General features: G+C 38.4%; 1 protein-coding gene across 9 annotated transcripts in view; it reads left to right on the forward strand.

The window, feature by feature from the left end:
• ZMYM4 (zinc finger MYM-type containing 4) overlaps positions 1-15816 on the forward strand; it is a 155999-nt gene that overhangs the window by 57538 nt on the left and 82645 nt on the right. For 4 of the 9 annotated variants that reach the window (XM_060205861.1, XM_060205862.1, XM_060205860.1 and 1 more), the window contains 3 exons: positions 10487-11008; positions 13042-13103; positions 13449-13619. The exons of 3 other annotated variants lie outside the window; for them this stretch is intronic. In XM_060205861.1, coding sequence (XP_060061844.1) covers positions 10498-11008; positions 13042-13103; positions 13449-13619 — 744 coding nt within the window. In that variant the 5' untranslated portion in view covers positions 10487-10497. The remainder of the gene's footprint in view (positions 1-10486; positions 11009-13041; positions 13104-13448; positions 13620-15816) is intronic. 2 more of the 9 variants (XM_060205863.1, XM_060205864.1) reach the window with 2 other exon arrangements.

Genomic DNA, 15816 nt, shown 5'->3' on the forward strand with positions numbered 1-15816 from the left:
TGATAGTCTTCCTGAGAAACTTTATTTATCTTTATTAGAACTTAACAGAAACAGTCCTGGTAGGTGATTGATCCAATTTACGTAAATGGTTCATCTGTGGCTGGTGATTCATCTTTGCTGGGAGACAATTCAGAAGGTTGACCATTTGGTGGAAGATTTGTGTAAGAAATTCAACTATCTACAGTTTGATAAATTGCTTTTAATCTTTGAGCATAGTGATTTATTGTCTACAGTTTATGTCTGTTTCATAAAAACACCTGAAATCCTAGTTTGTGAATAAGTAGTATTTTTATTAGCCCCCCGGGGGTATGTTAGAAATAAATTATTGGGTACCACCTGTCAAGCACTGAACTCAAGAATCTGTTTCCAAAAAGTTTACCAGGAGATTCTGGTGCCAAGTGACCATTGAGAAGTGATCTTGAGTTCATTTATCCTCATGCATTATTGTGCAACAGAAACACAATTATCAAGAGGTACTTTAAAATTTTAATTGTGATATAATTATTATAAGGTTTTGTATTTATTTTAATAAAATATTGTATTTAGGTATGAAGGATAATGACGTGATTATGTATTCGTATATTGTCAAAATGGTAGTTGATATCTTTTTTTTAAGTTTTTGAAGTATTTCTAGGAATATATTATACTGAGATTTGTTTGTTTATAAATGTTTCTTGATGTGTTAGGAAGGTGAGGAAAACTCATCCTTTTTCCTTCAAGATTATTTTGGTTGCTTTAACCATTAAACCAACATAAGACAGATCGACAAAATGTAAATTGGATTTTGTATTATTATTGGGAGCTCACACAGATATGAGGGGGCCCAAAGACAGAAAGAAATAGGTTTTATAAGTCATATTTTTCTTTAAAAAGCTGTTTATTTTATTTTATTTATTCCTTTTTGTTGCCCTTGTTTTATTGTTGTAGTTATTATTGTTGTTGATGTCGTTGTTGGGTAGGACAGAGAAATGGAGAGAGGAGGGGAAGACGGGGGAGAGAAAGATAGACACCTGCAGACCTGCTTCACCACCTGTGGTGGGGAGCCAGGGGCTCGAACTGGGATCCATAGGCCGGTCCTTGTGCTTTGCGTCACCTGCGCTTAACCTTCTGCGCTACCACCTGACTCCCCTGTTTATTTATTTATGAGCGATAACCAGAGCATCATTCTGGAACATGTGATGCTGGGGTATGAACTCAGGATCTTATGATTTTCAGTTCAGTGCTCTAGCCACTGTGCTACCACCCGTTTTTTATTTTATTTTATTTTGTTTTATTTTTTTCACCCGGTTTATTTTATGAGTTGGTTCACTTTATGAGTTATCTTGAACCAAGGGTTAGATAGGGGCCTAAGATTTCAAAGGGTGGAGTGTAATCCACAGGACAATAAGAGCAAGTTTTCTTTAAGTAGATGTTTGCTCTACTATGCAGATAGGCCATAAAAAGCTGTTTCTTGTAATAACTATAATTCTGGGCAGGGTTCCCTATTTAAATTATTCTAGGTAGTTAAGGGTGAGGTTAAGTTTGTTCCTGAGTTTGTTGGGTCTTAATTACTTTTAGTTCAAAATAATATACATGTCAAATTGACTGTCTTGAGAAGATTTGTTCTGGACTTACCCAATTTCTTATTGTCATTCTGAGTGAGTTATTAAAACAATTTTGGGGTGATAGTGGTGGTATACATAAGAGCCTGGGTTCAAGCGCCCTCTAACCCCCTTGCTGGGGAAAAAAAACAATGCAGCCTCTCTCTCCACCCACCCTGTTTCTCTGTCAAAGAAAGGTTAAGAACAAGAGAGCATGGGGGTCACTGGGAATAGTAAGATTCCTCCTGCAGCCACTAAGACTCAGCAGTAGCCCTGGATGATAGAGGAGATACTCTGTCTTTCTCTCTCTTTAATAAATAAATGAATAAATATTTAATAAGAAAGTATAGCAATAAAAATGTTCCAGATTTATATTTAAGTTCATTTATGCGAAGAGAGGTAGAGGGGGATAGTCAGAGCATTACTCTTCAGTTCTCTGAGTTAAACTTGAGATCTCATGCCTGAGAATCCAACACTTATACTCCACCTCCCCGGTCACAGGATCCAAATTTCTGTCTCATTTCTTGACTAGTCTTCTTTTTGCCACCAGGGCTATCCTGGTGGTCCTTTTCTTCTCCTTTTTCTGTCTTCCTCTTTCTGAGAGACAGAAACAGGGAGAGAGATAGGGAGAGAAACAGAAAGATACCTGCAGCCCTGTTTAACCACAGTGAACTTCCCCCTGCTTCTTGGAGATCAGGACTTGAACCCAGGTCCACTCCTATGGTATTGTGTAGGCTCTAGTCAGTATACTAGTCCCTGAACCCTACACAAAAATTGTTTTACTTCAGATTTGTAGCCCATAAAACACTTATGTTACATATGTTTTGGCTTTAGGCAACTTTGACCTGAATATAGCTGTCAGGTTATTACCAAGTTCTTTCACATTATCAGTTAGCTCTGTGAACATGGTATCTCATTTCATTACTAATTTGCATTTCACTTATGAGCAAGGTTTAAGTGTTTCTTTTTGTGTGAAAATACTGGTTCAAACAGTTTGCATATATTTGTACACACACACACACACACACACACACACACACACACTCTTTAATTTTAAACAGCACTGCCCAGTTCTGGCTTATAGTGGTGCTGGGGATTGAACCCTGAACCTTTGGTGCCTCAGGCATGCATGGTTCTTTGCACAACCACTGTGTTGGCTCCCTAGCCCACATTTTGCTTTTACTTAGATATTTTGGTTTGTGTCTTTTTTTTTTTTTTAATGATTTTCATTTATTTATGAGAAAGATAGGAGAGAGAAAGAACCAGACATCACTCTGGCACATGTGCTGCTGGGGATCGAACTCAGGACCTCATGTTTGGGTCCAAAGCTTTATCACTGCTACCTCGCGAACCACTGGTTTGTGTCTTTATGGAACTACAAGAGGCATATCTTTATCCATTTAGGGAAATTATCCTTTCTGATATAAAATGTTTTGATCTCTTATAATAGTTTATAAAGAAGGCTGTCACCCTAATCTTTTTTTTTTAATTTTTAAATATTTATTTTCCCTTTTGTTACCCTTGGTTTTTATTTTTTTAATTTAAAAAATATTTTATTTATATTTTGAGAGAGATTCAGAGAGAGACACACAGAGAGAGAAACACCAGAGCACTGCTCAGCTCTGGCTTACGGTGGTACGAGGGGACTGAACCTGGGATTTAGGAGCCTCAGGCATGAGAGTATGTTTGCATAACCATTATGCTGTCTCCTCCCCCCCCTTGTTTTTTTATATTGCTGTTGTAGTTGTTGTTGTTATGGATATTGTTGTTGTTGGATAGGACAAAGAGAAATGGAGAGAGGAGGGGAAGACAGAGACAGGGAGAGAGACACTTACAGACCTGCTGTATTACCGCCTGTGAAGTGACTTCCCCACCCACCCTAATCTTTAGTTGACTATAGCCTGTTAGATTTGTTACACTATATTTTTGTGTCTTTTTTTTTTCTTTTAAAAAAGATTACCGGGGGTCAGGCGGTGGCGCAGTGGGTTAAGCGCATGTGGCGCAAAGCGCAGGGACCGGCATGAGGATCCCGGTTTGAGCCCCTGGCTCCCCACCTGCAGGGGAGTCGCTTCACAGGCGATGAAGCAGGTCTGCAGGTGTCTATCTTTCTCTCCCCTTCTCTGTCTTCTCCTCCTCTCTCCATTTCTCTCTGTCCTATCCAACAACGAATTGTGTCAACAAGGGCAATAATAATAGCCACAATGAAGCTACAACAAGGGCAACAAAAGGGGGAAAAAATTGGCCTCCAGGAGCTGTGGATTCATGGTGCAGGCACTGAGCCCAGCAATAACCCTGGAGGAGGACAAAAAAAAAAAAAGATTACCTTGTTATACAAATCATTTACATTAAACACCAAAGTTTAACCAAGATGTCTGAGGCCAAGTGTCTCTGTCTAGCTATGAAATCATGCCAGGCAGAGATAGTATGCATCAGTTACTCTAAGCAGTATTATTATTATTATTATTATAATCAGAGCACTGCTCAGCTCTGGTTTATGGCTGTGTGGAAGATTGATTCTGAGACTATTGAGCCTCAGACTTTAGAGGCTCCTTGTATAACTATTACGCTATCTAGCCTCGTCCTTGTGTATGTCTTAACATCTTTTTTTTTTTCTCTCTCTATAACTAGTTCTGTTGGTATGGAGACTTTCAAACTCATAGAATGTTTGAATATTCACATTATTGTGCACCCCTTCTGTGGTGTGCTATGTGAAAGTTGTATACATTTCTTAAAATTATATATTATTATTATTTCTCTTTCTCCTTTGCTAGCTTCTTCTTTTTATTTTATAGGACAAAGAGAAATTGAGAGGAAAGGGGCTGACGAAGGAGGGAGGTAGGGAAAGAGAGACTTGCAACATTGCTTCATCACTTCCTCCATATGTGTGGGGACTGGAGGCTTGAACCTGGGTTCTTGTGCTTTGCATAATGTGTGTTAAATTGAATGTGTCACTCACTGCTCAGCCCCACATCCCTATAATTTTAGTATTTGTTATTTGAATTGATTATTAGAGTAGAAAATATTTATTTTCTACATTTTGTCCATGCCTGTGAGAAAGATTCATACTGTCTTTTCATAATTTTATCCCTAGAGCTTAGTATACTTATTACACAGTCTATTAATGAGAAAGATAGGAAGAGAGAGAAAAAAACCAGACATCACTCTTGCACATGTGCTGCTGGGGATTGAACTCAGTATCTCCTGCTTGGGAGTCCAGTGCTTTATCCACTGCGCAACTTCCCAGACCACCACAAAAGTGACTTCTTGTTCTCCTTTTTAAGATTTATTCATGAATAAGATAAGAGGAGAAAGAGAAGGAACCAGACATCACTCTGGTACATGTGCTGCTGGGGATTGAACTCAGGATCTCCTGCTTGAAAATCTAGTGCTGTGGTCCAGGAGCAGTGGTAAAGCTTTGGACTCTCAAGCATGAGGTCCCGAGTTTGATCCCTGGCAGCATATGTGCCAGAGTGATGTCTGGTTCTTTCTCTCTCCTCCTATCTTTCTCATAAAAAAAAAAAATTAAAAAAAGAAAGTCCAGTGCTTTAGCCATTGCACCACCTCCCAGAACACCACAAAACTGATTTCTTTTTTTCCTTTTTAAGATTTATTCATGAATAAGATAAGAGGAGAAAGAGAAGGAACCAGACATCACTCTGGTACATGTGCTGCTAGGGATTGAACTCAGGATCTCACGCTTTAGAGTCTAATGCTTTATCTACATCCCAGACCACACCAAAAGTGATTTTTTTTTTTTCTTCCCTCCAGGGTTATTGCTGGGCTCAGTGCCTGCACCATGAATCCACTGCTCCTGGAGGCCATTTCCCCCCCCCCTTTTGTTGCCCTTGTTGTAGCCTCGTTGTGGTTATTATTATTGCCATTGTTGACGTTGTTCGTTGTTGGATAGGACAGAGAGAAATGGAGAGGTGAGGGGAAGACAGAGGGGGAGAGAAAGGTAGACACCTGCAGACCTGCTTCACTGCCTTTGAAGCGACTCCCCTGCAGGTGGGGAGCCGGGGGCGCTTTGTGCCACATGCGCTTAACCCACTGCGCCACTGCCCGACCCCCCAAAAGTGATTTCTTTTTTTTTTAATATTTATTTTATTTATTCCCTTTTGTTGCCCTTGTTTTATTGTTGTAGTTATTATTGTTGTTGTCGTTGTTGGATAGGACAGAGAGAAATGGAGAGAGGAGGGGAAGACAGAGAGGAGGAGATTAAGATAGACACCTGCAGACCTGCTTCACCTCCTGTGAAGCGACTCCCCTGCAGGTGGGGAGCCGGGGATCCTTATGCCGATCCTTATGCTTTGCGCCACCTGCGCTTAACCCTCTGTGCTACAGCCCGACTCCCCCAAAAGTGATTTCTTAGTATCTGTGAAGTGGATGAACTTAAGCACTGGGTAGCTACTGAATAATTTGAAGGGAAGATAGTGACTTGTAGTTTAGAAATATAATTCTGGAGAAAAGCATCTTGAAAAAGGCTTTTAAAAAAATATTTGGGGCCAGATGGTGGTGCACCTGGTTGAACACATGTTATAATGTGCAAGGACCCAGGTTCAAGCCCCTGGTCCCCACCTGTAGGGGGAATGCTTTGCCAGTGGTGAAACAATGTTTCAGGTGTCTCTATGTCTTTCCCTTTCTCACCCCCTTATCAATTTCTGGCAGTCTATACAATAGATAAAAATAAAGATAAGTAAAAGTTTTTTTTATTATTATTGCATAGAGACAAATTAAGAGGAGGGAGTCAGGCGGTAACCCAGCGGGTTAAGCGCACGTGGCGCCAAGTGGAAGGACTGGCCTAAGGATCCTAGTTCGAGCCCCGGCTCCCCACCTGCAGGGGAGTCACTTCACAATGGGTGAAGCAGGTCTGCAGGTGTCTGTCTTTCTCTCCCCTCTCTCTCTGTCTTCCCCTCCTCTCTCCATTTCTCTCTATCCTATCCAGTAATGATGGCATCAATAACAACAATAACTACAACAACAAGGGCAACAAAAAAGGGAAAATAAATAAATATAAAAAAATTAAGGGGAATGGGAGATAGAGATGGAGAAAGACAAGACATCTGCAGCCTTGCTTCAGCACTCATGAAGCTTACCCCCTGCAGGTGGGCACCAGGAGCTTGAACCTGGGTCTGTATGCATTGTAATGTGAGCACGTAACCAGGTGCACCACCCTCGGATAAAAAAGCTTTCACTTTCTTCTATCAATTATTACTCATTTACAACTAATTTATCTGAAACCTAATTACAGAAAAGTTAATTTATCATGAATCCTGGCATCCAGGGAATAATGTGAAGAATTGGCTACATGAAAGGTTCATCTGGACTTAAATAATAAAGGAAAACGGGTTCTGATGTCAGTAATCCTTTCAGTCTACTTCATTCTGTGATTTTTTTTTTTTTTTTTTCCAGTTTCAGTTTGCCTGCTTTTGGACCAGTTAAATATGGTTTGGAGGTAGAAACTGTAAAAATGTGATAGTTTTGGAGAGATCCATATAGAGTGAATTAGTATCTTAACAGGAAGATATGTGGGGTGTTGGAATGCTGCCAAATGAAGATGATTTAATTGAAATTAAGTGCAGTTGACAAAATCTGTGCAGGGAAAGAAGTGCTGGAGTGATTTTTCTCTTCTGTTTTGAGCATACTGTTGCTTTGGTGATGTTGTTAGGTGAGGAAAATAGGGAGTAGATCCCATAATGGTTATGCAAAGAGACTCTTGTGCCTGAGGCTCTGAATTCCCAGGTTCAATCCCCCACACCACTATAAACCAGAGCTGAGCAGTGCTAATAATAATTAAATAATATATATGAAGAATATACTTTAAATAAGCCTATGTTTTGTTTTAGAGATGGTACATTAAAGGTCCCTAGGCAGCCTGATCTTTAGAAGCTAGCAGCTCCTATAAAAATCTATATCTTGGGCTGTGTGGTGGTGCACCAGTTAAGTGAATGTAGTACCATGCATAAGGACTCAAGTTCTAGCCCCTAGCCCCCACCTGCAGGGAGTGGTGAAGCAGTGCTGAAGGTGTCTCTGTCTCTGTCCCTTTCTGTCTCCCCTCCCTTTCAATTTCTCTCTGTCCTATCAAATAAATAAAGTAAAAAAGAAGTAAATAAAGTAGGGGAATAGAAATAATTGAAGAAAGAAAAAATCTAAATCTTGGGATAAAGGAAGTCAACAGAAAATCTGTTTCCGTTTGGACAAAATATTTTGATTGTGTAAATTGAGAAGGGAACTTAAGTCTTGGAGAGAAACTCATACTGAGCACATGGATGGAGCAAAAAAAAAAAAGTATAGAATGAATTGTGAAATAAATTGATAGACTAGTTAGAAAGTTACAAAGAAGTAACAATGTCAAAAGAAACCAACCCTGAAGTTGATAACACAGAAGAGTTCACAAAAACAAAAAAAAAAATTGGATTTGACTATTAGGTTATTGATTATCTTGATGAGTGTAGTTCCAGTGGGCAGATGGGAATTGGGCTGCGTTGTTTTAGGGATTGATGTTTGTGAGATAAAGTAGAAACAAACACTAAATAGACTTTTCTTCTAGTTTATGAAAAAATATGGTTGAGCACAATAGAATTATAGACTTGGATGGCATTTTTAAAATTTATTTAATTGGAGAAACTTGGGCATGTCATTTCAGACAGTAGATAATTTTTTTTTTTTCCCTCCAGGGTTATTGCTGGGCTCGGTGCCTGCACCGTGAATCCACCGCTCCTGGAGGCCGTTTTCCCCCCTTTTTGTTGCCCTAGTTGTTGCCGCCTCATTGCGGTTATTATTGCCATTGTTGACGTTGCTTTTTTTTGTTGTTGGATAGGACAGAGAGAAATGGAGAGAGGAGGGGAAGACAGAGAGAGAGGGGAGAGAAAGACAGACACCTGCAGACCTGCTTCACCGCCCGTGAAGCGACTCCCCTGCAGGTGGGGAGCCGGAGGCTCGAACCGGGATCCTTACGCCGGTCCCTGCGCTTTGCGCCACGTGCGCTTAACCCACTGCGCCACCTCCCGACTCCCACAGTAGATTCTTCTTCTAGCGTTTGCCCTTCATCCGTAGCCAGTCAACAGCAAAGCTGTCAGGAGCTGCTTGTTGCTGGCTTTGAAAGTGACTGGGATCCATGTGGATTCAGTTGGCTAGGAAGGATCGTCAGTTTCCCCAATGAATGGGTACTCACGGGATGCACCACGAGAAGGTCGATCCAATGCAACCCCCACAATAGATAATTTTTTTAAAAAAAATTTTCTTGGGGAGTCTGTCGGTAGCATAGCGGGTTAAGCCCATGTGGCGCTAAGCGCAAGGACCGGCATAAGGATCCCGGTTGGTTCGAGCCCTGTCTCCCCACCTGCAGGGGAGTCGCTTCACAGGCGGTGAAGCAGGTCTGCAGGTGTCTATCTTTCTCTCCCCCTCTCTGTCTTCCCCTCCTCTCTCCATTTCTCTCTGTCCTATCTAACAACGACAACAGCAATAACAACAATAACTACAACAATTAAAAAAACAAGGGTAACAAAAGGGAAAATAAATGAATATAAAAAAATTTTAAAAAATTCTGATGGAATAAATTTTATTTCTCTGTTTTAATACTTATCCTTGAATACGTTAGATGCTGTGTTTATTAGAATTACTACACAATTGGACCTATGAGATCAGAGACCTGGGTTGAATCTTAGCTTCTCAAGGAACATATGAGAGAGAACCTAAAATGAGACACAGAGTGAGTGAATGAACATACCAGAAAGGAATCAGAACATCACTGCTATATGTGTGGTACTGAGGATTGAACTGGAAACTTTAGGCATGAAAATTCAAATGCATTACCAGTTGAGCTTCAGACACTATAATTACAACTTTTATATTTCCTTCAGTGGGGTCACATAGATTGTTTAATGGTATGCAAAAGACTCTCATGCCTGAGCCTCCAAGGCCCGTGTTCAATCCCCCGAACCACCATAATCCAGAGCAGAGCAGTGCTCTGGTAAATAACAGATTCTTTCTTTGTGTCACTCACAGTGTTAGATAGATTTTTTTTCTTTTATAACTTAAAAATATATGTTGAACATTCCCTTTTGTTGTCCTTGTTTTATTGTTGTAGTTATTATTGATGTCATCGTTCTTGGATAGGACAGAGAGAAATGGAGAGAGGAGGGGAAGACAAAGAGGGGGAGAGAAAGACAGACACCTGCAGACCTGCTTCACTGCCTGTGAAGCGACTCCAGGAGTCGGGGGGGCTCGAACCGGATCCTTATACTGCTCCTTGCGCTTTGCGCCACGTGCGCTTAACCCTCTGTGCTACCACCCGACTTCCTAGATAAATCTTGTGTGTTGCTATTCCTAGTTGTTACCACAAGCTAACTATGCATGTTGAGTATTTATACTTTGCAGAACCACATAGATTTTCATTGATCTTGTTATCATTTCAATACAGATATGGCTGATTCTGAAATTGGTATTCATTTAAAATTTTTTAATTACATTTATTTATTGGATAGAGACAGCCAGAAATCTAGAGGGAAGGGGTTGATAGGAGAGATACCTGCAGCCCTGTTTCACCATTTGCAAAGTTTTCCTCCTGTAGGCAGGGGCCTGGGGCTTGATCCCAGGTTCTTGTGCTTTGTAGCATGTGTGCTCAACCAAGTGTGCCACCACCTGGACCCCGGTATTCATTTCTTTTTCTATATCCCTTTTTTTCCCCTCCCCTAATCTGATTCTCAAAACTTAGGTTACTTTTTCCTTCTCTGTCAGGAGAAGTTGTTTCTGTCACACCTATGTGCTAACAAGAAACTGATGGTAATGTTATCTACATTTTGTCTGAAAAGGGGATTACATCTATTTGGGATAAAAACCAGACAGACCTTATAAATGTGCTCATCATTAGCACTATCGTTTGTCTAAACAGTATTTTACTTTTTAAGGTGGTGGTGTCATGGATACAGAAATGTCAGAAGATATAGACCACAACTTAACTCCTACCCTTGACAGCATGTCTTATGGAATGCCGAATCAAACAGGATCTGAAAATTCATTGCTGGATGAAGATGATTATTTTTTGAACTCTGGGGATCTTGCAGGAATTCCAGTCGTTGGTAGTGACAATGAGGATGAACAGGATTTTAGCTCAAAGGACAATCTTGTTTCTTCAATTCATACTGATGATAGCTTGGAAGTAGAGAGAAGAGTTACACAGCATGAATCAGACAATGAAAATGAAATACAAATTCAAAATAAATTAAAAAAAGACTTTCCTAAGCAGTTTGATCAGGTTTCTGTCTTTAAATCAATACGGAAAGATTTTAGTCTAGTAAGAGAAAACAGCAAAGAGACATTTTCTGGAAAGGAGAAAAATAGAGATCTAACTTACGAACGTGAAAAACGGTTGGATAAACCCCATAAAGAGTTGGACTCAAGGTTGAAAAGCAGTTTTTTTGATAAAGCAGGTAATAATTGTTTAAATAGAGCCATAAAGCACAATAAATAGCATAGTATTGGTAGTTATGTAGCTTTTATTCTGATGCTAAGAGAAGTATGAATAGTTAAATTCATTATAAGCTTGTCATTTTTTCTTTTATCCTTGTTCTTTACAGAGTGACTGAATTTCTCCCAGTAACTTTTGATAATGGTATAGATGGTTGAAACATAGCTCTAAACCTCATTTCTCCCTCCCCTGCTTGCAATATTTTGATGAGAAGGCAAGATACTTGAATCACCTGTTCATTTTCTTTGGTTGACCATTGGAAGCTGAAGTTGGATTTAACTTCTTTGTGCTGTAAGCACTAATTCAAACTGCTGTCCCACCAATTAGCCCAAATTAGGGAAGGTTTTTCTTTCTGGTTATTTACTGCTTTATGTTAAAGAAATTTCTTGAGGCTCTTCTTGAACCTTTTGTTCAGGGCACTTATACTTTTAACTCCAGTTTCATTCTTAAATATATATTTCTTTCTGTTGTGCCTTCCTTTTCTCTTGCTGCTATACTGCTTGCATGTCATTTTCTACCTTTTTTTGTGCTTGTTAAATATTTCCTACACGGCAACTAACTCAAACTCTTCTATTCTGTCATCCCTAACCTCTCTGTTTCAATTATGAATTGTCTCCTTATATAAATTACCATAGCATTTTGTTTACACCTCATTTGTAGTGCTACTTTTTGTGTAGTATTATACCTCTATACTTGTTTTGCCTTAATTGCTAGTACAAGAGTTTATTAAGGACCAGATTGTATTTTATTTATTCATCTTTGTATTCTTGGGGTCTGTTCACTTTGATTTGGTATAATGAAAATAGTAATATTTTGATACATCTTTCGTAGCTGCACAGTAAAACAAGATATACTATACAAAGTCTTGTATTCTGACAGTGGTAGGAAAAATATAGAACAGCTCATTGCTAAAAAGGATAAGTAAAGTATCCATTGTAATAGGGCTGTGCAAAAGCATACTGTATTTTCCAATATGTGTAACTCAGTCCATTCACTCTTAATATTCAGTTTTTATATAGTATTGAGTATTGTTCCATATTATTATATAGCATATTAAACATTAGGAGAGTATTTGTTTTCAAGGAACATAATACTTTCTATATTAATTTATTTTCACCAGAGCACTGCTTAGTTCTGACTTATGATGGTGCAGGGATTGAACCTGGCACTTTGGAACCTCAAACGTGAGAGTCTCTTTGCATAACCATTATGCTATCTATCTCTGATCCTAGATTGCTTTTATATAGCTGAAGCTGTCTTTTAGGGAATCTTAAGACTGAAAAGTGATTTTCAGTTCAGTGGACAAGGAGATCTTTTACTTCATTTCTTTAAATTGTTACTATTTATTTATTTATTTATTTTTGATAGGACAGAAAGAAATTGAAAGGGGAGGGCAATCTGTAGAGATGCCTGTTTCACTGCTTATGAAGCTTCTCCCCTCTAGGAGGAACCAAGTGCTTGAACATGCGTTCTTTAATATGGTGATGTGTGCACTCAACCAGGTGTGCTACCACCCAGCCCACATTTCATTTTTTTCATTTCAGTTTTTGAGAGAGAATAAATGTGCACCAAAGCTTGGTGGGGCCTGGGCTTGAACCTGGGTTACATTTATGGCAAACCAATCCAAGTAAGCTAACACAAGGAAATATTTTATAAAGGACAAGTGAATTTTGAATTGATCTGAGTCAGGAAGACTGTAAAGGTTAGATATTTAAGGGACTTTGAATGAAATACATAGAAATGAGTAAACAAAAATAACTTTAGTTTGAACAGGGCAAAAATGTGAGGAAATTCTATTAAGTTAAGTGAGGCCAGATTGTCTACTTTGATCAAAAACTGCCTTTTAAGTGTTTTCAGGACCCCATTCAGTATAATGAGCATCTTTGTTGGGAAAGAGAGATGATTACCAAATTATAGCTTTTTAGGTCACTCTTTGTAAAGTTTGTTATTCATATACATGTGTTTGTTTTGTTTTGTTTTGTTTTCTTTCAATAGCTAATCAAGTTGAAGAAACATTACATACCCATTTACCACAAACCCCAGAAACAAACTTTAGGGTAAGTTTTCAGTGTGTATGTAGATTGCTGTAACTGTGGCAAGTGTCAAAGTTTCCTTTGTGTCCCTTCTTAACTGTAACTAATACGTGTTAGGTAGAGTGCTAATCTCTCTTTTTTAATCTACTTTATTATTTGGGTAAGGACATCTTTGGAGATATTCTAAGAAGCCCCAGCTCACTATTAGTATTTGATATTTAGACATATATCACATTGACTTTTAGGCATTGGAGCTCTAATGAATGTCAATACATTTCTTCATTTCCAGTGAGCTTTTCTTTCGGTGTTAAACCTGAAGAGGAATAACTTAAATTTGATTATTTATTAATACTTTATATTGTGTTTTAGGATTCCAGCTATCCATTTGCCAATAAAGAATCCATTGGTTCGGAACTGGGAAATTCCTTTGCATCAAATATTAGAATTAAAGAAGAACCTTTGGATGATGAGTATGACAAAGCAATGGCACCACAGCAGGGACTACTAGACAAAATTAAAGATGAACCTGACAATGCTCAAGTAAACATTTCACCTTTTTTTTTATCCTTCTTTTTGTTTCACACATGAATTATTCATTTGAGAGAGAAAGTACTTGATTAAGAAGTGAAGTAGTTGACAAGTTGAGAGGAGACTCATAATGAAGACTAAGGCAATTTGAATTATTTTGTGAGAATTGTTCTAAGGAATGAGCTAGAGTGATGAAGCGTCCAGAATAGTAATTCAGTTTTTTAATACCACTGTTCTGTAATGTTTACAAAGCATTTCCATGCAGGATTAGGTAAAGTGTGAGTCTCCAAGGATTTGAGTTTGATACAGCAGACATAGTTGAGAATTTATGGAGTTTCGTGAGTATATAAAATAAAGTTATAAACCTTTTGTGCAGTTAGTACTAATCAGGTCTGGGCTAATGGACATGCTCTTTGGAAGTGTTACTTGGTTGAAGAACTAGTTCATTGGTTAGGTGGTAGAAAGTAAAAGAAGCTCTCAATGAGTGATATAGGACTTTAGGTTTGAGATTTGTGAATGACAATAGTAATTATAGATAATACTTCAAAATTGTTATGTAGGTAAAAGTGAGAGATTCTGTAATTGTGAAGTCCTGATGTCACCAAAGTTATCCATGCATTTAATGACGTTGGAGTGAGTGGTTGAAATGGAAGAAAGAAGTGTGTTAGATGCTCTAATTATTCTGGAAGATAGGAATGGGACAAGCAATGGATATATAATAGCAGCAATTAGAGTGGTCTATGCTTTACACAGATGGTGTGAATGCAGAGGCTGGGAGGTAAAGATACTATGTTCAGTAGTTACCTATGATGGAGTAGAATAGCTTTCATTTATTTCTCTGAAATGACATTTGATCTTGACAAATCTTTACCATTTCAGCATCTTTTTACTATAGTAGTGGGACTGATAATGTGAAGCTTCATTGGAAAATGAGTTTTCTTTTGGGCATGTTTGAGCATTGTTTTATAACTTAATATTTTGGCAAAGATGATTATTTGTTATGGGGGAACAGTCCTGTACATTGTAGGATGTTTAATAACATCCACGATCTTGACCAACTAGAAAATTGTACTTCTATCTCCAGATATTGCTAACCCTGCTAGGGAGGTGGGGGACTTTGTGCTATTGAGAACCACTGTTTTTAGGGTAAAGAGACAGGAGAATTTGTGTGACTCAGCTAAGTAAGAATTCCATGGTACTCAGTGGAAGATATCTGTACAACAGGTAGTCATGGTTGTGTATGAGTATGCATACTGCAAAGAAGAAGATGGTAGAGAAAATGAAATATGAAAGTATTTGAATAGGATTTAGAGTGAAACCATGTTAGTAAAAGCAGGTAATAAGGAGTTCTTCTATTTGTAAGTCAGAGATAGAGAAATGTTCTGATACCTAGGGTAGGTTCATGGGACAGTACAGAACACTACAACCTTATACATGGAAGATCTAGTATCTTTATATATCCCACTGTAGGCATAGGAAATCCACAGCAATTCATTATACTGGCAGGGTACCATTTTCTCTCTGTACATAACCCAGTGACATTTCCCTGAGAATGAAAAAATTAGTTATAGCAAAGGTCAAATACATTTGAGGAAGAGGGCATCAGGCTCTTTTAGTGATTTTGTTTTTGAAAACTGGTTCCACTGACTAGAGAATATAAATAAGATGAAACTGTTAGAACACAGTAATGCCTTTTTAAGCATATTTGTTATACACTAATTCAGAGTGTGATAATGTCTTTAGGACAGAGCTTCCACAAAGGCTCACCATCGCCTTATTGGGTTCCCAAGAATCAAGTAGGACTGTATCTTTAATGTAATGTTAGAAGATTCTTTACATTGAACCTCACAAAAGGCAATCCTAGAATTTGATTGGGTAATGCTAAGTTTAACCTCTTAATTAGCTATACTACGTAAGTAAGGTTCAGACTTTTGATAGTTCTTTAGAGATTTTCCAGGGGAACCTTACATAAATTATAGATACTAGATTTTTCCATTTTGTAATCTCTCCTTTTTTCCCCCTCTCTGCTATTTTTTCTCTCTTCCTCTCCCTTCCATCAACTATCTTCTTTCCTTCTCATTGTCATATTCTTTTAGGTATTTCTCTTCCATGAGGATTGGAAATCTGTATGCCTTTCTGTTCAACAGTGCACTCTCATTCATTTCACATAGACTAGAAAAGGGAAATTCAACGTATTAGTTTCTAAAAC

The sequence above is a fragment of the Erinaceus europaeus genome, chromosome 13, assembly GCF_950295315.1.
Source record: "Erinaceus europaeus chromosome 13, mEriEur2.1, whole genome shotgun sequence".
NCBI classification, from domain to species: Eukaryota; Metazoa; Chordata; class Mammalia; order Eulipotyphla; family Erinaceidae; genus Erinaceus; species Erinaceus europaeus.